Source organism: Epinephelus fuscoguttatus, linkage group LG18, assembly GCF_011397635.1.
Source record: "Epinephelus fuscoguttatus linkage group LG18, E.fuscoguttatus.final_Chr_v1".
Lineage (NCBI taxonomy): Eukaryota > Metazoa > Chordata > Actinopteri > Perciformes > Serranidae > Epinephelus > Epinephelus fuscoguttatus.
The window spans coordinates 11,617,585-11,641,116 of record NC_064769.1 but is presented as its reverse complement, the minus strand read 5'-3'; the positions used below and the strand labels follow the sequence as shown (position 1 = coordinate 11,641,116).

Here is a 23,532-nt window from a genome sequence, read left to right as displayed (position 1 = left end):
AGTAAATCTAATTAGTTTGTTCTCCTGTGATAAAGCCACACACTTTCATAGTGGTATAATAATGTTACACTACTTCTACATTTGCTGCCACTGAATACAAAACAGAGCACAATTGTAAGTCAAAAGTAAACACAAGTCATTTTAAGTGTTCTAACAAATGTTTTTAAACTACTGTTACTGTTATCTGAGGCCTTGTTACACAGGCTTGCTGTCAGTGGCTGGTTGAATTCCTTTTTTTTCTGATTGGATAGCTGTCCTGCCTATAAAATGCATCTGATCTGCTTAAGTACAACACATGGGAAAATATGGGTGGGAAATGCAATTTTATGCAGCCCATCTGTGCATAAACTGCTCAATTCACGTCCTATAAAGTGACACATGCGCGCACACGCACACACACACACACACACACACACACACACACACACACACATGCTATACGTACAGCGTACAGCAGTGCTCCAAAGATTAACAGAACTCTCCTGAACCGAGCTGACTACTGTTAGAAGGGGAGTAATCAATTTTGAGTTCCTCGCTTCCTGCTCTCATCATGGCCACCGGAGGGCTTTTTGCATCATTCTGTCTGGCATTCAGGATAATCCTCAGAGCAATCACACGCTAGGAGATGCAGCGAGCGTGCGGCAAATCCAAGAAAGCAATAGGCTTACAGTGGAGAGAAGCTGTCCCCCTGTGGCTAAATGTCTTACTCCTAAACTCCAATGTGCTTTAAAAGGCTGCTGTGAAGAAGAGGACCTTGAGCTGTAATACAGGGATAGGTGCACTTTGTTAGAAATATACTGTTAAAGCACAATAATCGAGGGAGTCATGCAGCCTGTTGGGATTTTGCAATACGGGATGCTTTATGTGAGCGGGAGACATTCTTTCTGCTTGTGCTTGTCTGGGTGGGCGTGTGTTTGGATTAGTTATTGTGCTCACTGCTCTGTTAGGTTCCTGATGTACTCCTCTGTGGAGTTGTCTTGCAGTAGATCCATCAGGAAACCGAAGGTCTGCTCTGAGGCTCTTACTGCCCTGCTGGCTATGGCCTCAATGCGGTCTGCCGTTTCTCTGTGACTACGAGGGATGTAAAATAAAAAAAGAAAGGAAGACAAAGTGAGAGGAGGAGAAAAAAGGAGAAAGTGAGTAACATAGAATAACAGACCATTACAACTGCCTGAGGAGAGATGAAATGGATTTCAGCATCGACGACTTCCCCTCACTGGCTCTCCAGTTCAGATCTCTGTAACTACCACATAATAACGTTGCATACTCTGAGCAGCTAAGGGCATCGATTCACAGTGGCCTAACCATAATGTCAGTGACAAGCTTAAAGAAGAAAGCAAGGAAACATGGAGTTCATAGGATAACTACAGTGGCCTTCTCTTATAATTGGTCAATTGCCTTGACTTACCTTTTCATTAGGGCCTGTGAGTCATTGACCATAATGTTCCATTTGTTGGGTCCTGACACCACCTCAAAAGGAATGATCTATGAAAAATGGTATAGAGGAAAAGCAGCATATTGAGCAGAGGTGAAAAAACTATTTTTTCGCTTTAAAGAGACTTCAAACTGTTTCAATGTTCAATTAAGTTATGTGAACTATAGTCTCTATCTCATATTTGAGGTAATTTTCACACTATGGCTGACAGGACAGTTTGTTTTTCAACCCAGTGATGTTTGCTCAGAGCATTTTGCCTCTGTGTGAAAGCTGATATTAAAGGTAGTTAATTTAAAGTGGGCCTGTATGAGGTTCTTATCTACAGTCAGTGTATTACCTACAGAAGATGTCGGTCAGCACCTGTGTTTGGAGAAGCAGACAGGAGTACCACCAGGGAAGGTAAGCAATGTACTGGTGTGAATGGAGGTCAGCAGCAAAAGGTATTTTAGCCACTTAAAGGAGCAGTGTGTATTATTCAGTGGCATCTAGCAGTCTGGATTGTAGATTTCAACCAGCTGAAACTTCTCCCATGGGCTAAGAGTAAACTCCTTATTATGATGCCTTTAGTGTTCACTGTTCAGGAGGTTTTTAGCAGGATGGGAACTATCTGCAGAGGTCTCTACTTCTCCAAAACAAATGGACCTGAGGATTTAAACAGGTGAAAAACCCTGAATAAAGCAGTTTAACATCACAAATAAGTGTTTATCTGATGTAATTTTGGCTCATCGCAGACGCCCCTAGCCCAGCACCTGTTAATGTGTGCTCACCTTTTTTCACTACTAACTTTAGATTCAGATGTTCAGGCGATTTTTTCCAGGAGCTAAATTATCCACAGAGGCCTTTTCCTCTCCAAACAAATGGACCCAGTGATTTTAACTGGTAAAAAGCAGTTTCACTTTAAAGAACAAGTGTTTTCCTCTACACTACTCATTGTGAAGAGGCTGCTAACTACAGTGGTTGACATGAAAATGTAGCTGGCCCTGTCTGGAGCCATTGTTTGGTTTGTCCACTCTGGGTTACTGTAAAAAACATGGCGATCTCCGTAGACAAGGCTTTGCTCCCTATATAAATATGAAGGGCTCATTCTAAGGTAACAAAAACACAACAATTCTTATTTTCAGGTGATTATACATTGAAGAAAACATACTTATATTATATTCCATTTCTGCCAATATATCCCTCTAAATCCTACACACTGTGTCTTTAAAATAAGGCCTACCTAAAAAAAAAATCCATATCAGTCTAAGTGGATGCTATATTAAAGAAATCTTCACAGCTGTACCTTGCTGTCAGACAGCCCTTTCCTTTGGCACTACATTTTCTCAACCTTAAAACTTCCATATTCCTCTGCATAACTACAACTGTGCCGTGTAACTGCAGGTCAGCTTTTTGACTTTCAGCGATTGATGAAGAGACAACAAATACAAGAAAATTATAAAAATGATTATGACAGCAATGACAAAATGCAGTTCACTGTGGAGACAAAAGGATACCCTTGGGAATGAGAATATACAGAAGAAGACCTTTTGCAGAGGGAGACCCAGTGGGCTGAAAAAAGAGAGAGAGGAGGCGCTTCTGTGGAAACCGGAGGCCCAGAAAGAGCAGAAGCTAACTGTGAACTGTACATGCATGCTCACAACCCAGCGAGCTACTGCTGCCATAAGTGAGAAACAACTTAAGGATCTTTCTGAATCAGAAGATGCTAGTGCTTTACACTTTACTGGTTGTTTGGTAAGTTGTTTCACTTTTTTGTAGGTATTTATTGTATTTTCACCCGATGACTAAATACAGCAGTGCTCTTTAAAAAAAAGTGTCTGTCTCACGTATTTAGCAGTGGTTTTACATCATCTCAGCAAATGTCGAGTTGTCTCAGTCTTGCAGGCGGAGTTTTTATGTTAGTGCAACAAGCTGCAGCTGCTTTCTTTTTTTGTTTGAACAGCCTGGACAAACCCAAGCACGCACCATCTTTGAAATCTTTAGAAAAGTGAGGTTTTGTCTCGGTCGGATTGTGCAACAGCACTGTCTGACCTTAACAGCTGACCTGTGATGTAATACAGTGCACGCAGTTGCAACAGTTGCGCCTAGGTGCTGTCTTCGGTTGGGAAAATGTAGTGCCAAAGGAGAGGGCTGTCTGATGGCAAAGTAAAGCCGTGGGAGCATGCCAACTATCATCTAGTGTAGTTAATACCGTGACTATGGATAAGTATCTCTTACAGCCCACTTTGAAAAGTACAAACTATCCCTTTAAAATCTGGGCACAGGTTTTTGAATATATATCTCAGTGTAGCTGTTCACTTTGCTGGATTTAGATTGCTTTTCTGGACTGCAGTCGTGGGCAAACCTAAGAATGGTGTCCTGTGGATTGCTTTAATTCTGCAAATAATGAAACACATCTAATGAACCTCTACACTTAAGTATTCAAAAAGGCTCAAAGCAGGGGCATGCGGAAAATAAATCCCCTCAAGTTTTGTCCTGATAAATGTAATGTGTATACAGTCAAATGCAGAATGCTTCCCCGAGTGACATTTAATTTGAGAAAATGCAAATAAAAATGGGAAAACTGAATCAACAATTGACACTCTTGCATTTTTTTTTCTCTTCATTTTGGGTGGCTGCTCTGCTTATTAATATGGAATTAAATTGCTGCTGCTTCAGGCTTACCCGAGTGATAAGGGCTACGGAGGTACAGTGTGTCTGTGCACACAGGCACACAATCGGAAATAGCGAGTTATATATTGGAAAAACAAGCTCTCTCTCATCTCCCAGAAACCTAAATAACATGGCAGCAGTATCCATAATAGATTCCTGCAAAGCATCATGGGGAGGACGTGAAAAAGTTGTTAATTTTAGCGTCCATCAAACATTCTTTGGATTTTCCTTTGGAGGCAGAAATTTGCCAGGTGGAGGGAGGAGGGTGGTGGAGGTGTGAGAAGTATTGTTTTGCTTTGGGGGATCTTTGTGGATCTATACAGAGGAGCTCCACAAAGAGCAGTAAACTGCAGCATCCCATAATAAGGACAAAAAAATCAATCCTGTTACATACAATATAAGCTTGTGGCCTGGGTTAACACTTACACTGTAGCTACCCTCAGCATTTAATGCATAGAATACCTGGAACATATCCTTACTATGTGGACCATTAATACAATGCTGAAGATGAGATAGGTTTGATTTGCCTACCATGTTGTCCAGGTCCAGTGTTGCCTGCTTTAGCTGCGTCTGTGACGCTCTGACCATGAGCGTCGTCTCTGTGAAGGTCTGACACACGCCCCTGCTCCCTTCATCCTTCCTCCTCTCCTTCCCCTCTTCCTCTGTCATGCTGATGCTGCAGTTCAAAGTAGATGTAATGCCATGCAGCTGGGCTAAGAGTGCGCCTGTGGAAGCTTCTAGCAAGGAAAACTGTTTTATGAAGGCCTCCCGCGCTTCTGAAAGAGCAAACGACACAAAACAAAAAAAAACACATTAAGTCCTTGGCAGATTATTTCACCAAGAATATCATTCTTTTGATGCTTTGTAGCTAGAACGCTGTATTTTATCACATCTCTCTAATTTACTGTGTGAATTCTCATCCTTTCTGTCTAACAGTTTATAGTCGGAAAAACCAAAACCTTGTGGGATTCTGGCCAGATGTTAACACTTTTCTCACAGTCTCACTTTGTATTCAATGAAGTCTGACTGATACTAATTAGTACAATATGTCTGGATGTTTGTTGCTTCATTTTGTGACACACTTTGCTTGTCTCTTTGACTCTGTGTCATATAAAATGAGAGATAACAAGTCTGTGTGTGTGCCCCAGTGTGAGCTGTTTGGCCTCTGCGTGCCCGCTCGGTGAGCCTGTCGCTCCCACATACTCATTAAATCATTATTGGGCCACCCAGTGTTGTAAAGAGCATGGCTGGCAACTATACGTGTGTATGTGTGTAAGTATGTGGGTGTTGGGATGGGGAGGTTGTTAGACAACCGTTATCGTGATTGCAACTATAATCATAATAAACCAGGGATTAGAGATGCACCGCCTGTCATATAAATAGTGATTAAGTTGGTCACACGGCGCCTTGTTCTATATTGTTATGATTTGTCTCCATTTGGCCTGTGCAGCTGAGCCTGTAAGCCCTTTCCCCTCCAAAGATAATGAGGATATATCAGCATTGTGTTAAAGTAATTGGGAGAGGTTTGTATTGTTGCCTGCTCCCCGATTTAATCGCTTTGTTGTGTTGTATCTGTAACAGTGTCACACTGAGGAGACGCAGACAGAGCAACAGCCCCTTTGCACAACACCGTGGGTGGTTTCACGTCAAATTTCTTAGCCATGCCTGCTGGTCTCGTATGTACTGATCTGGCATGTTATCATCCCGCAGCCAAAATGTGACACAATCATTACAATGGCGCATAAGCGAGCTTCTCACAAGGCAAAGGCTGCCAAGTGTCTCTTGCGTGACCACATAAGAGACATTAAAAGGAGTGACAGGCCAAGTGGAATTATCTTGGCTTCTTGGCTGCTGTTACCTTGGAAGGCCAGAAAATCCTCCAGAGCATTGGGTAGAGTATCCTCCCTCTGGTGCTCATGCTCATAAAGCCTGGCCATGTGATACTTCAGCAGGTGGTGCTGCTTCCCAAATCTACCTCGGCAATCAAAGTGAGCCAGCAGCTTCTCCAAATCCTGCAGGCGAGTCCTCAGCTTTTCTGCCTGTAATAGCACCCAGATTTATCACTGACAGTGTCAATGAGAATACAGATTTTTGCGAAACCAATAAAACACAGGGCTGTGACGACAACTATCACAACAAAATATATATCCATCCATCCTGTATTTATTTATGCAGACACAGGGATTGAGATAGGACTTTTGATTCTTGGTACACCGTGACATCAAAATGTAGTATTTCAACAAAAGCAATGAATAAATGAATACCAACAACAGGATAAGGATAAAACACGGTTTTCATATCCACATCCACTCACACTATTCTCTGCGTAGCATGTGGCCAGAGGAAGCATTCTAGCAGATAACTGGATTAGACTTCTCAGAGAATGCAAGACCAGGTCTGGAAATGGAATAAAGGTGCTGTGATTGGCACCAATTTGTTGACCCTGGAAGTTAAATGGTCCGGATCTATATAAAAAGGGCCTGCAATCTTTCTGCGATCACACTTTTTTCAAACAAGGAAGCATGCTGCAAGCGTTGCACATGCAGTTTTGAGGTGTGCCCTTTGGTGGAAGATGTATCTGTGATTTACGTGGTAAAAATTAGAAACCAAGGTGTTAATAAATACACATCTAAAGTCCCATCATTTTAGCACCAGGAACAACATTTGCTTTATAATAGTGTGCCTCTCTGCCTTTGAACAAGTACCATACATCTTTCTCAGTATTTCATCCCATTCTTTATTTTGCCTTTATCCAGCATCTTTTTAATATCTTTCTCGATCATCGATCACACATCTCTATCTTTTCCAACCCTCCTCTCTTTGCGCTCTCCGTCCTGTGTGTGTGTGTGAGCTGGAGCAAAATGTGAGCAGAAAGATAGAGGCTAGGAGAGGCAGAAAAGGAGAGCTGGGGGAGACTGAGGAGTAATTGCAGGTGTTCAGAGCAGACAAGACTTGGGATGTTCACTGAATTGCTAACACTGTGGAAATCACGACACGCATTCACACAGGTACAAGCCGACCCAGAGAGAACGCACAGCCACTTTAGGCTGGAACAAGAATATGTATGGAGAAAAGACAGGACTTGTCGGTGGTATTGGATTGGCTTTAGAAGGCAGATCCAGGGACGCGGCACCTTAGCATGCAGACGTGGGTTGCCACAAATCTAAAGGGACAGAAAGAAACTGCACAGCAGATCATTAGGGCAAATGTCTCTTTCTGTTTCACTGCACATCTACTGTTTACTTGCAATCTACAAATACAAAGGCGCCATATGGCTGTCATGAGGGTCTACATAGGCAGGGTGTGCAGGGAGGGGGCTGTGCTATTTCAAGAACAAATTGCACCTCATAACACAACAGCGAGAGCCGAGACAATGTGCAGAACCTTTATATGGATATTTGCAGCAAACACACATTAATAAATGTGAAAAGGAACAATGGAAGATGAAGCAAATAAAGATTCAAAGCAGGCATATAGATACATTTACTCACGCAAGAGTGATACTGACACTTGACTTGAATGTAGTATTTTGTCAAATGTTGCAATCCCCCTTAATGACATCTCAGAGAGAATTACTGCACTTTATTCTACAATTATTTGACATCTGTAGTTTCTTAAGCCTTTGCATTAAAGGCTTTATTTGAGTGCTCAACCTAATGAATTGTTTACTTGATCAAAACAAGATGAACTGACAATTTTGGTGGGTGATTAATTGTTTGAGTCGTTTATTAAGAAAAAATACCAAACATTCACAGGTTCTGCCATCTCAGATTTGAGGAAATAGTGCAGTAGTTAGAGAATTAGCTGGCACCACCTGTAACACAACTTAGACCTTAAAGTAGCTTTGATGAATTACCACCTTTACAACTTGCATTGAAATGCTTTATGGATGATCGGACTGCAATCGGATAGTGCTTGATCCCATGAAAGTTAACATGTGAAATTCACCCAAAATGCATTGAGGATGGATTGAGATGCGATCGGCAAAACCACTTTCAGAGGTAGTAAGGAGCGTGTTGTGACCCCATGGAACACAGGTGCAGATGCAAATGCACTTTGAGTCCCCATACAACAACTACATTGGCGGAAATATGTAACCACACGCAACTGTTCCAAACCAGCGAAGCAGCAGCCATTAGCTAGTTAGCTAAACTACTAGCAAGAAAGCAGCAAGAAAACCTATGGATGTTCAAGACATTTGTGGATGGAGTCAAGACGAAATCAAGTGTCTGCTTTCTATTTGGTGTGACAAAACACGCGAAAATTTGCAAATTCATATTACAACCAAAGCAATGAAGCAATGGCAACGCAAATAGTGGAGAATCAAGTGGAAAATGAAGCCTGCAAGGTAGTACCAAAAACTGCAGTTCGTCATTAGCCACTAAATGCTGGCTCCAGAATCGAGTCAATCCCCACAGGCCCCCATGTGAAAATGCCCACATTTACAGCTGAAATGAACATTTTACAGCCTGGTACAAAAAACTGCTTAGGTCTCTAAAGCTATTTTCACTGTTCACGACAACTGTACAGGGGGTTAAAGTTAATATAACTCACCCGTTTACATTTCAATAAGGCTTAAAGTTATGCATAACTAAAGGCAGGCTGCTTTGAGTGACAGGCTGTCTGCCAATGGAGTCATCAGCTTCTCAGTCAGATCCATCACTCGCTCCTTCACAGCTCTAACCTCTCGTTTAAATATGGTAACATCTGGATAGAGCAGGCGCCCCATGTACAGGGCTGTTGCCGCAGCGGCCGGGGTTCGACTCCAGCCTGTGGCCCTTTGCTGCATGTCTCTCCCTCTCTCTCTCTCCGCCTTTCACACTTCACTATCCTATCAATTAAAGGCAAAAATGCCCTAAAAAACATCTTAAAAAACATAAATAAATATGGTGACATCTGGCTCCAAAACACCAGGGGGGGACGGCCGAAATGTCGAACACAAGGCCTCAAAACAGGAGTTCACAAACCAATGGGTAACGTCGTGGTAGCTTCGTCCATTATTTTAAAAGTCTATGCAGGGGACAGCTACAGAACCTACAGAAAATGAACACCAACTCAGATCTTGTCAGCTATATGGAGTTTTTCAGCTTATTGTTTATGTTTTCTGGCTCACAGCTTCTCTGTTTTGGTTCTCTCAAGCCACACTTTCTAGGTGCATCAGGTGGCTATTTTCATCAAAAACCCTAAAAACCTTGCTGTACACTAGGGGCTTTTGGAGTGCTACTGTGTGCAGTGACCGGAGCTAACATTAAGTTGAACCTCTGAACTGTGGGCTTGTTAAAACACGGTGTCCCCTTTTGAAACTGTACACATTCCAGTAAATACACAAGATGCGATGTGTGGTTGTGGAGGCTTTGAATGAAATGTAATCTAATGTTTAAGGTGACAAATTATGCTTGCTGTTGAGTAAATAGTGAAGTCATGCAAGTAAGTAACTTGCTGCTATCCGTATCTGCTGGATGTGTTAATAGGCCATAGTCTGGTAACAAGTTTATCAACTTAAATGGTTTATTGATATTTCAGTGGCGTGTTCACAGCTTGTTTCTGTTGGCCGTGCCCGAAAAATCGGTAATTGCAGTTTTAAAGCCACTATGCGTAGAATTTGAAAATTCCTCCAAATAGTAGTTCTCTCTCTCTCTCTCTCTCTCTCCCCCTCTCTCTCTCTCTCTCTCACACACACACACACACACACACACACACACACACACACACACACACACACACACACAATCAATCAATCACAACCATGAACTCACCTGTTTCTTGACAAGGCCATAACAAACTGGGCACTCCTCACACTGGTGCGTGGCTCTGTTGTGGAAATAGTTCAACTCACATTTGTCACACTTATAACCCACGAAGCCCTGGCGACAGTGGCAGGTACCGTTACTGTGACACTGCATGGAAGTGGAGCCCATTGGGTCACAGTTACAGGCTGAGAAGGGGACAGAGCATGGCAAGAAGGGAAACGCAACAAGATGGGGGGAGCAGAGGTAAACATTTGAACAGTCAGAAATGCCTTCATGTGTGTATGTATTAGAGGATTAGAGGATGGCACACAGTGCAGTTGTGATGCCTGAAGTAAAGTCCTGCACCTCTGCAACCTCGTGACGAGAATCCAAAGAAGCCCACACGGCAAGAATCACACAGTCTCCCCTCCACTCCTGCACGACACACACACTGGCCTGTGATTGGATGACACGCTATGGATGATGAGCCAATGGGGTTACACTTGCACCTAAGGAAGACAGGAAAGGAAAACGTTTTAATAATAAATTCAGTTCGTGAACTCGGAACGTCAGCAAATCCACCTGGAATTTCACAGGTGATATCAATACCTCTCACATCCTACACCTGGTTGGAGGTTGAAGAAGCCAACTTCACAGTAACTACAATCCCGTCCGGTCACATGACCGAGGCACAGGCAATTTCCTGTCTGAGGGTGGCACTCATTTACATGCCCAGAGGTTCCAGCAGGATTGCAGCTGCACGCTAGAGGAAACAAATAAAGGAATTTCCTTATTAAAACAATAACAATATTACATTACCTGCTCAAATGTTGGTGATGTATCACTTGAGCATGGAGGACTTTTATCGATTTGATTCCAGAGTGCTTGAAGGCAAAATGGAAGAAAATGACAGACAGCACCAGGGAGACCTGTGGATCTCTCTTTGACATTGTTCTGTACAAAATTTAAACCCAGTGTACTGGTAGAACTGAAGTACTATGAGAAAGTCAGAAGATGAACACATCACAGCTCTGACTCTCTGGCTCTCTGTCTGCCTTTGTAGCTTTATTTCAGTGTTCCATTCAATTAGACCTTTTTTAATTCTCCCAACCCAAAGACTTCTCTCTTTTTTTCCTTTCGATATCTTTCTGACTCACAGCCATTTGTTCACCCCATTTTCAGCTTTTGCCTTTCATGACTTAAGAGTGCGACACTTGTCAAATCTGAACTCCTGAATTGATTAGTGGAGTCTATTTGAATGCACCATTTCTGTGTTCCTTGACCCAAGGCCATGTAGTCTTTAATGGGATTTGTCTATCTGACTATTATTTGACTCAACCTTTCCTCTGGTGAACAGAACAATCTGAATCCTAAAAGGTATATTGATGGCATGTCATGCATATCTTTAGTGAGGACCAAGCGGAAACCTTCAAGGTTGAAAAATGAAGCCAATGCAGAAGTGCCAAAAACTGCAGTTCCTCTAATGGCCACTTGAGGCTGACTTAAAAAAAGAGTCAGTCCCAGTAGACTCCAATCCAGCATCCCCATGATCCCCATTATGGTAGAAATAAACATGTTTACAGCCTGGAACAACACACAGCTTTGGCCTCTATAGTTATTTCAACATTCCGAACAACTGTACAGGGGCTGAATCTTTACATAACTCATCTATGTTAATGTTATAAAGGCTTAAATATGCGCATAATGAAAGGTGTGGCTGCTTTGGGTGACAGGCTGCCTAAGAGGCGTCACCACAATTTATGAGTCAGATCCACACCTTGCTTCTCTAGGGCTCCACTTAAGGGTCAATTTAGGAGTCCACAAATCAATAGGATATGTCAATCATATTTTTATAGTCTATGGTTGAGGACACAAGGATTTATAAAGAGCCCCTCCAAACATGTTTTAAGATTAAAAAAAGCTGCTTTGAATAACAATATAATAATAACAATCATGATTTTTTACACAACAGTTCAGTTATCATTACATCTAGTCCTTATCCCTCATTGTAAAACATTAGTCTGTGATGCTGCAAAAACTATTTATACTGGGGGTAAGTGCATTGGTGGCTTCAAGTTTCCATCACATTTGTAAGTTGCACATTGGACTGTGACTGGTTTACAAACTAGCTGTAATGTCACAAATGATGTAATGCTTCATGTGCGCATTTTAAAGAGGAATACCACCTAAATGAAGAATTACAATATGTTATTTCCATGGCCAAGGAAAGCTGAATTAATATTTTTGAGCATGAGCTGCTCTCTCTCAAGAAATCAGAGCAGTAAGTCTCTAACTTGTGAGGTCATTAGGTTTAAAGTCTGGAGTTGCTCCATAGACAGTTAATGGGAGCCTGATTTTGTGGGCTCACAGAAGGTTTTTTTTTTTTTTTAAAGCAAAATTTAATCTAGTGTTCTCAGCTCTGAAACAGAAAATGTACCCATATACTCGGAACATTCCCCTGTGTGCTCCCAGTGTCATCTGGAACATCCTTCACCATTCATTGTCTATGACACAGCTCCAGATATGACATCACAAATTTAAGTTTTTGCACTGTTGTTTTTGGATTTGGGATACAGTTGTTCATGTTTACTAATATTTTGGACTCTACTACGTCCATAGAACTAACTTGCATGAACTATGAAGTTGGGCCTAGTTCCCCTTTAAAGGAATACTTCACCTGCAAAATGACCATTTGTATATCAGCTATTTTTTTTCTTTGCATGCCTGTACGGTGAATGGAGAATCCAAAAAGGGGAACACAATACTTACACAACTTGTGCCGTGTAATCTAAGTCTTCATTTTTCTGTCTGTACCTTCTTGTGAGCAGAGGTGTTAAAAATGCATGTATTTGGGAAGAACTGGGCATCCGACCGGATAAATAAGACTTGGATTATATGGCACGACTTGTATGAGTGTTTATAAATGGATGTTTGTTTTGAAGACTTTTTGTCCTTGTTGGCACTTTGTTCACTGTGGAGGAAGTTTTCTTCATGAATTCAAGGTAACATGCAGTAAATAATTGTTATACAAATGGTCATTCTGCGGGCGAGGTATTCCTTTAAAGTCAGATATAAGGTGAGCACAGAGAAATTTTCCTCCCTCAGCATAAGAATGTGTAAACAGCCTTCAAATGTTAAACTTTTCACATCCATCATTCTGCATAGTGAAGGTCAAACATTCAGGTGAAGTAAGCAAATGTTTTGACAGGATGGGGACTTTAACATTACCTCACAGAAGAATATCTCTCTTTCTGTCCATCTCTGTCAATAAATACTGAATTAACTGACGGGATGTTACCTCACAATCCCGTCCCAGTTACTCACATTTGCACTTTGGCCCAGCTGTCTGGTTCAGGGCATCGCCGTAGAAACCCCGCTGGCAGCGTTGGCAGTGGTCGCCCTCTGTGTGTCCCATGCATTTCAGACATCGGCCGGTGATGTGGTCACATATTCCCACCGCGTTGAAGTCCACGTTGCCATTGCAGTCGCATCTCACACACGGTCGAGCTGCCCCAGATTGTCCCAGGGGGTCACCATAGTAACCATCTTCACACATCTGACAGCGCATCCCTACACCGGGGGAAAGGTGAAAGGAGTGGGCAGGAATTAGATGGATGACTGAGCTGCTGGAGGTCATTCCCGTGTCACCTCAGACTCTTATAATTAAATTAAAACTCTCTCATCAGATGTGTCTGAATCACAGGTGGCACTGTAGAATGACAGCCCCTGCAAATGAGCTGCATTAAAGCCACAGTCTTTTCAGTATCACGCTGTCTGGTGGAAATGTTCTTATCATTTTGTTCTTGACAAAAAGCCCATTATTTACTGTTTGGTACCAAACAAATATATATATTTTTCATTGTTGGTGGTTCATCTCACCTGTCTGTCCTGCAGGGCAGTTGGTACAGACCACCTGTCTTGTCTGCGCAATTTCCACACAGCTGGTACGGTCAGGGCAAGGGCAAGGCTGACAATCACTAGGCGTGCCAATCAAAGCATTGCCATAGTAACCATCCAGGCACTGCTCACAGGTCATCCCAGTGGTGAAGTCGGAGCACTCACACACACCTGAAACAGAGAGAGGAGTGTAACGCTTACGCACTCCTACGACACACACACACACACACACACACACACCTGCTTATATGCGTCATTGTTTTTCACACTTTGGGGTTCGACACAAATAGACCACAGAGGGTGATGTTTACTCCATCGCCAGCAGAGTGCGCTGTGTCGCTGACCATAATTGCAGTCAGTCCATACACACAATCCACTTCACAGCATAAGAAAAAATAAAAAATAAAAAAAACTCCCCACAGCCCACCATGGAGAGCGGAAGACAACTAAATTCACCCTGACTATAATTGCTTTGGGAAATATAAGAGCCAAATGCAGTCTGAAAGACCTTCAAGAAGCAAAGCAATTCCCCCACCAAGTGGGAGAGATTACCAATTCTATGATGTCCTTAAAAACAAACTGTTGTTTCGAAAAGCCGCACAAAAACAACTCGCAGCCTAAGACCACTTAGAGGATTTGCTCATGTGCAACATGTGTCGATATACACGTATATACACCAAATGCTCGGATGGATTCTCCTCAGTTCATTGAGCAGATTTTCCTCCTCATTATGTCAGATTTCAAATCCAGTAAAGTACATGCAGAGCTGATTGATATAACGTGATAATCAGAGAAATTATCTGCAGTCATGGAGGAACTGACATTAAGACTAAGTGTGCTGTATGATGGTAAAATAGCAAAAGGATCCAAAGTAAAATAACCCCGTCTCCTGCTGCAGTTCAGTGACTTGCAGTGGCTCTAACGTCACAGGCTGAGAGGACAGGAGCCACGTGCACCCCCACAGCCTGCTCTGTGTTGCTGCATTCGTGCAACAGTAACTTCTGAAATGAAACAGTGAAAATGTGACATAATACAATGTGGCATTCTAATTTAATAACTGACTGACTAAAGCTCACAGTGGAGCACAGAGTAATAAGTGTTAACATTCTTGGAAAACCACAAATAAAAAAGCAACTGCTAAGATGCTTGCAGAGTTTAATTCATCATAAGATCACTATGAGCAAACCTTCATTAAATTTTAATCAACATTTATGCAGTTTAAATGTAACAAAATAGTATGCAGCTTTTTTTTTTTTTGCTGCAAGGAGATATTTAGCATTCCTGCTGCACTGCATGATAGTTTAGTATTCACTGGGCATCTGTATGTCAGTATAATAATTTGAATCATTTTTTAAATTTCAAAGTTGCTGAAATGACTCCAGCATATGGGTTGATAACAATAATTGCACTGATTTTCTAGAGAACACCAATAAGATCTCGATGCATGGCAAATAATCCGCCGGCGTGCGATTTTACAGAGTCCTCATTAAAATTTCCCATCACTCCCTCATAGCCTACGGTGTGATTCAGCAAGGAGCTCTTTTCGCTGTGCATTTTGAAATCAGCTCACACCACTGAATATTGGAGTAAAGAAATTCTTGCCGCTAGTTATGGGGTCACTGCAACCAATGCCTGCCACTGCTAAATAAAGCCCTGTTAACTTCAGACCTGTAAGTCAAGTATATGAGATAGAATAACGGCTGCAAAGCTAAATTGATCACACAGCCATTAGGGGGAACAATTATCCTGTTGCCCGATGAAGTGTAGACTTCTGGGTAAAAATCATTAGTTCCTCGGCGAGGTGAGGTGAATAATACATGACTTCCAAGCATGTAATGCCAGTCATTTAAACAGAGTATTTAGTAATAATGATTGTTCCTAGCATAAAGAAGTGAATCTTTCTTGAATTTCACAAGGCATTACAATGACACTGATGGTGTGCAGTGTCAATCCCCAATGAGCCATAGTAAATTTAATGGCAGCAGAAAATGTGCTGACTTTACTGAGTGTGAAGATGACTGAGCGTGATATGAGGCAGCAGAGCCACTGAGGGCCTCCTCGACACTATTATCATTCCATCGGCTCCTCAGAAAAGCTAACGGCATGCATCACAAACCGTCGCCGGACGGCGGGCTCGCTCTTCACGTGATATTCCTCATCGTCATGCTAATCATCATTACACCATGACATCCCCGCAGAATAATTTTATCAATGAATCAATGACCGCTCATTCAGCCTTAATGAATTGGGATTTCTGTGAAGCTTCCCCCCGTGGAGCCGCACACTTTGAATCCTTTGACAAATCCACACAATCCCGCTATTCTGCTCTCGCCCTCTTGTACTCCTCCCCTTTCAGCTACGGAGTGGTGCACTTCAGCGCTCTGCTCCCCGCCTAAACTCTGCCTGTCTGTTCTGTGATGGCAAAGCAATATTTCTGTATGGGAAACAAGCAGTCTGGAGTTGTTGTTGTTGTTTTGTTTTTTTTGAAGAGGAGCCCTCCATCATACACAAATTACACTCCAAAGAGCTCCTTTCTACCACTGCTCATTCTACCTGTACCTCATCCTTTTACTCTACTCCTCATTGTACTCTACAGAACACACATCCAGGACTAATGCACTTCATTAAGGAAGCCACTTGTGGAGGGTAGGAATACATTGGAATACATCACTGTATTATAGCCGCAGGGGCACGGGCAGGCACTACAGAATGAATGAAAGACTGGCAGCTTTGCCATCAACCCCCTTTCCACATTTCCCTCATTGAGTGTGTTTATACTCGTGCGTCATTCAGTATTCCTCTCAAACAAAGTGCGACGAGTAGCTCTTACAAAGATAGCGGTTATCATTGTTTGCAGTAGCTTGTAATAGCTTTAACACCAGATGGAGATAGAAACGTGGGAGAGAGAAAATCCAAAGAGAAATGGATTTTAAATAAGTATGTTTTTGTTTAGGCGATGATAAGAGCGCGCCTCTCTTGTGTTATTACATTCTTGCCCCCAGAATCTCATTTATTTACTGACCAAATTGAGTTTCTAAAGATCATTGCGTGTCATTCCGCGCCATCTTGGGAGGTCTCCCTGAAGGAGAAGGGCAATGTGTGGGGTCTCGGATGATGTGTGAGCCCAGAAATACAAGTAAAACAGGTCTCATGAGTTCAAAGCAACATGTGGCCGCGTGAGTTATACGACTGTTTAGGCTACTTTTTTGCTCAAAGCGACAAATGCCTCTCAAGTGATATTGGGAAAAGAATCAGGTCTAAGCTAGAACATAAAATTGCTTTTTTTGCTCCTATTTCTACTCTGCTTTACATAAGCACAACATGGATGTGATGTCAAAAACATGAGCTTTTAAAGACCTCCACATTTTCCAGGAGGCTTGTCTCCTTAGCCCAGTGGAACATTAAAAAGCTTCAGGCAAAGGAAATGTATTTACTAATGCATGTGTGAACTCCCTATTAATGAAGGAGAGAAGGAAACAAAACAGAAAGACAGAGAGAGACAGAGAAAATCCTGTCTGCGGCTCTGAGGCCTCGAGGGTAGAAGTTGGGGGTAAATCTGCTGCGGGACTGTTTGATGGGGATGTTGCTCTCTAATTTAACACAGATATGCTGCCAGCGCCTGCTGCTGCAGATGTGGCTCGTCAGTGGGGTCGGAATGGGTGGACTGCCACAGAGGAGAGAGGGAGGGTGTCGAAGGAGAAGAGGAGGGGTTGTATATATTCCATCCACCCCCATACATAATGTGCACAATACGGATGACCGGGGATATATGTTTTGTCATAGTGTGACTGTGGAAAATAAATGCATCAATTCCTGTTTTGTGTATAGAGGCTGTCAGCCAAATTGTTATGTCCAAGGCCCTGGGGGTATCAGGGATGGGGACTCTAACGGCAGTGGTTGTAGCTCATGCTGTCTCTCTCTGGGTTACCTCATTGTTACAGAGGAGCTGGACAAACGACTTATTGTGTATTTTGCTCAGATCGGATGTCCATTTACTCATGAAACTGATGCAGTAAGATGCAAAATAATCCTCTGAAATTGTGTTTGAACATCTTGCAACTTTGCTCAGCTGGTTTAATAACAAAGGAGAGACACACTGCATTAGGTTTATCTGTCTCCTCTTTTTTTAGCCACGTTAGTGGATGGTAATGTTGACCTGTTTGATGGTCCACCACTTTGGTCCAGACTTAAATATCTTGGCACCAATTAATGAGATTCGCCATGACTTTTTCCACAAACATTCATGGTGCCCAGATGATGAATCCTTTGATCATCCTCTGATTTTTCTTCTGGTGCCATCAAGAGGTTTACATTTGTGGTTTTGAGCTAAATGTTTCCACAACTATTGGATGGACTGCCACAAAATTTGGTACAGACATTGTGTGTCTTGTCTCTATTTTGGTAAATTAATTCCAATCACAATATGAGTATAGGTATGTGGAGAGGGAGACAAAGGAACCAAAAGAAACAGGGATGATTGAAGAGGCACTGGATTATTTATCCCATGTTATCATAGATGCATTATTAACATGACTTCAATATAAAATTCCTGATACCTCTAGTTCCTACCAATGACTGTATTTAAAGATAAATGGGCCAAAAACAAGTCAAAACATCTGGACTGCCCTCAGGTGGCTGGCTGCAGTACAAATCATCAACCCCGTCCCCTCCATGTTAGCAGATGAGACATGAGCTAAGAAATCAAAGTACCGGTCAAATACATTTTTTCTGAAGATGGTTTCTGTCATTTTAGGTGGTTTTCATCATGCTTATGTATGTTTGAGTGTTTTTTTATGTTATAAAAATAAAGTGTTGATGTTATGATCAGCGTTCTGCATGGGTTTAATTTTTAAGACCCGCTCCCAAACCAGAGTTGCCATGTGCCACACTGCCTCTGCCCAGCCATTTGTGCATATGACCATTTAGCTTGCATCCTGACTTCTTGACACGAGAGCTGCAATCCGACCTGAAACTGCCAATCCTGTAATAACGACGTGTTCAAATAATTAAATTAGGCAGCACATTTAAAGTGATAATTTTGGGCCCTCATATACATGTGAAACAAAGATAATATATTTTAAAACGAAGGATATTAAGGAAATACAATTTAGATGATTATTTTCTGCTTATTCTCTTAATATTGAGGAGCACATCTCCACAGTTAATGTGCCTGTTAGTAACGTTCTTGATTGAAGCAGTTCCCATAATCCAGCTGGTGCAGAAGACGACACACAAGATCAGCAGTTAGAGGATTAAAATGTTAAAACACTAAATTAAATTCATATTATTTTAAATATATATTTATCATCCAAACCATATGTTCTTAATTTCACCCAGAACCAAAAAACAGAAATAAAATTAAGACATAATACCATCCGCGAATCCCCGCTTAATGTGGGTCACCCATTTGGTATCCACGGGTACACAACCTGATGCATGGCTCTGGTTATGATTGACAGCTATTTTTGTCAATTGCTGTGTTCAGGATTAATGGTGCTACTCATGTTTGGGGTGAGAACTCTTCCTGATTGCTACTGCACAAACTCTGGCTCCAAATGACATCACCAGCGCAAAATAGCAGCGCCTGTATCCGGAGCATGGTCTCAAAAATCCAGCGCTTGGGCACTGACTTGCAGCATCAGGCACCAATGAAAAACTGCGTCCTTTAACATCAGCATGATACGTAGCCGGTTGCCATTATAGTTTAACGGTGCCCGGTGGCGTCAGGGGACATGGACATGGAAGGACAAAGACAAAAGTTAAGGCGGTAAAAGTCCGGCTGGGGCGGGCAGATGGGTCCAATAAACACTGACTTTTAACTCTGGGAGCGGCGTTTGCGTCCCATAAGATTCTAAAGCCAAACCCTGATCTTTTTCCTAAACCTAACCACATGTTTTTGTTGCCTAAACCCAACCATGTGTATTTTGAAAGAAGACAATGCATGTAACAGGCAGAACTTGACACGGCGTCCCAGAATGTCGACAACCAACGCAACCATACTACCCTTTACGTTGTATGTGGGTGTGGAAAGTCCATGACCAAACGTCAATATGTGATGAGGTCGGAGTGACAATGTATTGGTATCCGGGATATTTTGGCTTAATTTTTGTTCTGTGGGAGGAAGTGGAGACGTGTTGTCCATCTTTATATCCAGTCTTTGGTACCCACATATTGTACTTTGGTGATCCCCATCACTGTGTCAAGATTTCAGTTTGTTCAGTGCTATAGTTTACGACAAAATACCAGCACATTCCAGTCAACCCCAGGTGTGCAAATGCTAACATGCTAATATGCTAAACTGTGACAGTATACATTATACAAGCAAACATCAGCATGTTAAAGCACAGCCTCATAGGCACAGCTATAGACTCTTAGTCCTGTGCAGAGGTTTTCTTTTTATATCTGCCGTTTTTAGACCGAGGAGACTTCCTCATTTTTATTCATTATGGTGATGCACCAGGTTGGTTGTGCTAAGTTTTCCCTGTCTAAACTAATTTCATCAAGGGAAAGGTTGAAACCTTTTCAAATCAGCGATCTCTGACAGTGTGACTGGAAACCAAGGGAGGCAGACAGAGTGTGCACATTGTTTATCTTTCTGTTTATTTTGGTGTAAAATAAATGCACTGGTTGTGAGGAGATAAGTAAAGCATGCTGAATGGGATCAGCAGGAGAAATTACATGGTAAGATTCATTCTAACTGACTACATCTGTTTTTTTTGCTCTTTCTCACTTCCTTCCCCCTTCACTGTCGCTCTTCATATCCCATCACGCTGATACAGGCCAGGCATCTCAGGGCTTAGCCTGCAACAAATGCAGCCCACCAGAGAGATTAGGGGGCAGAATAAGCCAGTGCTAGAGCCGGCTTCACTCTCTATCAGTTTGTCTGCCTCAACTTTCTCCCATAGATTTTCTAACTAATGACCTTAGAGAGCTGAAGATGGCATTTAAGCAGGCATTTGGGAAATGCACGCCCTGGCTTACTCTGTCTCATTCTAAAGCAGCATTTTGTTGGTAAACACTGACTCACAGTATTTTCCATTTTAACCAGGCATTCTAAGGAGTATTGCAATGAGCTGCATATTTGGTCATTTCTTCATCTGTACCCTAATTGATGCAATGAGACAGGCACTCTAGGTGATGGCCTTTATTAGGACCTCTTCAATGTATTTTGCTGCAGGAGCCCCTGGTGGTCCGTTCTCCTTCACAGACCAAGAACAAAAAAAAAAGCTTCCGTTTCCCGACCTGCTCCACCAGACTGCAGTGGGCGTGACATTTAGCTATGCAAAACCACTGTGCATTATTCAAAAATTTGGCCCCGCACAAATGTCATAGTGGGAAACAAGCATACGCTGTTATGAAACAGAGCAAGAAACAGAGAGACCTTATTTATTCTGGGGTTTGTAGAGTGGATGCATGTGCTGCATTCAGGTACTTGTGGTCACCAGAATGCACTAACTATAGCTGGCCTTCTTAATAGCCTCGAGATTAAAGACAGATCCAAAGTAAATGGGGAAACATGATGAATTTGAAGTCAATTGGAAATGATTACTTAAGCCTTAAAGGGATAGTTCTGACTAGTTTGGAGTTTGGAGAAACAGGCTGGAGTCTGACACAGAAGCCAAGCTAGTGTTGTCACGATACCAAAATCTTTCTGTTCTGGTACCAATACCAATATGAATTTCGATACTTTTCGCTACTCTTTGGTACTTTTCCTAAGGAAAAGTCCTTTTGGATACAAACCTTTAGAACAATAAATAGTAGGGGTGTAACGGTACCAAAAAAATCATAAGTACCGGTAAGTACCCCGGTACGGACGTCACGGTTTGGTAACTCAAATGTCCCACCAAGTTTTGTTTCTCTTGTCTTTTTTCACATGCGCCAGCTGCGAATGTTGATACAGGTGTTGTCATAATCACCACTTGTGCAATCTGTGCTCCAATAGGAACAAGAAAGGCGTTTGTGTGCACAATTGAGTAAAATAAATTAACTAAATTAATTAATTGAATCAATTTCAAGTACCGGTATTTTCCAAATGCAGTACAGTACCGCGGTACTATTTTAGTACCGGTATACCGTGCAACACTAAGCCAAGCAATTTATTAATTAACATTACTATCTTTTCTATTTATTGTATGAAATACTAACAGGAGCTAATGAGAAATCAATGCAAATAAACAACTTGGCAAACAAACATTAACAGTAAATAACAAATGGTATATGTGTTTGCAAATTTCATCTTCTTTTTGGTGCCCTGGATGACTTTTGCCTTTTATTTTCTCTAACTTTAATGCTCTCCACTCCAAAGTTCCCTTATCTTCGATTATTTTTGAATAAAATTTTTTGGGGGGCTGTCTTTGTTGCCTATGGAAAGATCTGCCTCTGCACAGCAGCCTGTCTGTGGAGGTGCAGACACTAATAAAGATCACTTTGATCCACATCAAACTAATGATTTTGAGATCATCCAATAGCAAGAATACACAAAGGGATTTTGTGCATGAGCTATTGTGGGGAAAAATGCTCCTTTAACCTAATTAATGAATGAGTTCTCATTAATAATGTGTCACTGATAAGAAGAAGAGAAAATTAATCAAAGTGATTTCCTCTGCTTGGTTCATTAAAACATAAAGAACCAGTGTTGCCTTTGATTGTGTGTTGTTTTTGAACTAATAAAAATTTTAGATTGCAGTTTTGTGCCAAATTAGCTTTATATTGTGTTTTGTATGTTAATTTGATTTTATTGCGTAGCAACATTCTTATGGGTGAGGATAATGGGAAGAGGCACTGAGACAGATGAGGCTGAGGATCTGAATGGTGAGACCTCTCTCGACTCTCCTTTTGAAGCCTTACAGCAGTATTTAAGAAAACATAACCAAGAGTGTTGCCATGCTAAGGTTTGCTAATTAGCACTAAACACAGAGTACAACTGAGGCTGACAGGAATGTCAAATGTAAATTGCTTACACCACTGTACTCTGTATGCTACTGCTAATTGGCTATCTTTGTATGTCCACAGACTTTTGCATTTGTAGGCTTTTATATTTAAATCTCTCATTGGGCTGGTTCCTTCTTGTCTTTGTGCATATGTTTGTAGAAACATAGATCAATATGGCCTTTGCTTTCATAATATTCTACAGATGTTGGTCCCCCGTGCACAGAACAGAATTAGGCAAAACAGCTTTTAAATATGGGTGTGCAGTGCCACTAAATCTCCCTAAATGACACTTCCTTTTTGTAAGTGTTACCGAAATAGTTTAAGGAAATATGGGCCGACCCATTAATGCATCTTAACTTGCATGACATTTGTATTTGTCTGTTTGTGCTTGCTGTTGTTGCCCTCTTGATCAGGTCAGTCCTAAAAAACTATAAACTGTAGTACTTAAATTTTGCTGAGATGGTGCGCACTGGAACAGAAGTTGAGGAATCACAATATTTGTAGATATGGAAGGATGGATATGGATATGGAAGATATTTACCCTCATGGTGGCAGTAGAGAAAAGGTTAAAGGATCACTAAAGTGGCCAGGATTTATCCTCTGTGGACAATGAACATCTATACATATTTTCATGGCCATCCATCCAATGGTTCTTGGGGTATTTCAGTTTGGACCAGAGCAGTGGACCGTTTGATGGACATAATGACATTACATCCCTAGAGCCCCACTGCTGGCATGGCTAAAAAGGAATGGTCCAAATCAAAGCAGCAGAGAGTCAAGACACCCTGACTTTTAGCTCCAAAAAACACCATGATGTAACTAGAAAGTGTATTTTCATCAGACCCAGTGAATGTCTCAGACCTAAGAAAGCTGCCTCTGTACCCACACAGA

The 23,532-nt window shown here is 41.8% G+C and overlaps 1 protein-coding gene across 1 annotated transcript in view; it reads right to left on the bottom strand.

Annotated features, from left to right (window-relative positions):
- The window catches only part of lamc3 (laminin, gamma 3), a 154,412-nt gene that overhangs the window by 9,086 nt on the left and 121,794 nt on the right, over positions 1-23,532 (bottom strand). Inside the window, exons 13-21 of the mRNA XM_049604419.1 lie at positions 13,693-13,881; positions 13,138-13,383; positions 10,423-10,576; positions 10,180-10,322; positions 9,841-10,019; positions 5,943-6,123; positions 4,616-4,860; positions 1,409-1,485; positions 937-1,071 (exon numbers count right to left, since the gene is read on the bottom strand). Coding sequence (XP_049460376.1) covers positions 937-1,071; positions 1,409-1,485; positions 4,616-4,860; positions 5,943-6,123; positions 9,841-10,019; positions 10,180-10,322; positions 10,423-10,576; positions 13,138-13,383; positions 13,693-13,881 — 1,549 coding nt within the window. The remainder of the gene's footprint in view (positions 1-936; positions 1,072-1,408; positions 1,486-4,615; positions 4,861-5,942; positions 6,124-9,840; positions 10,020-10,179; positions 10,323-10,422; positions 10,577-13,137; positions 13,384-13,692; positions 13,882-23,532) is intronic.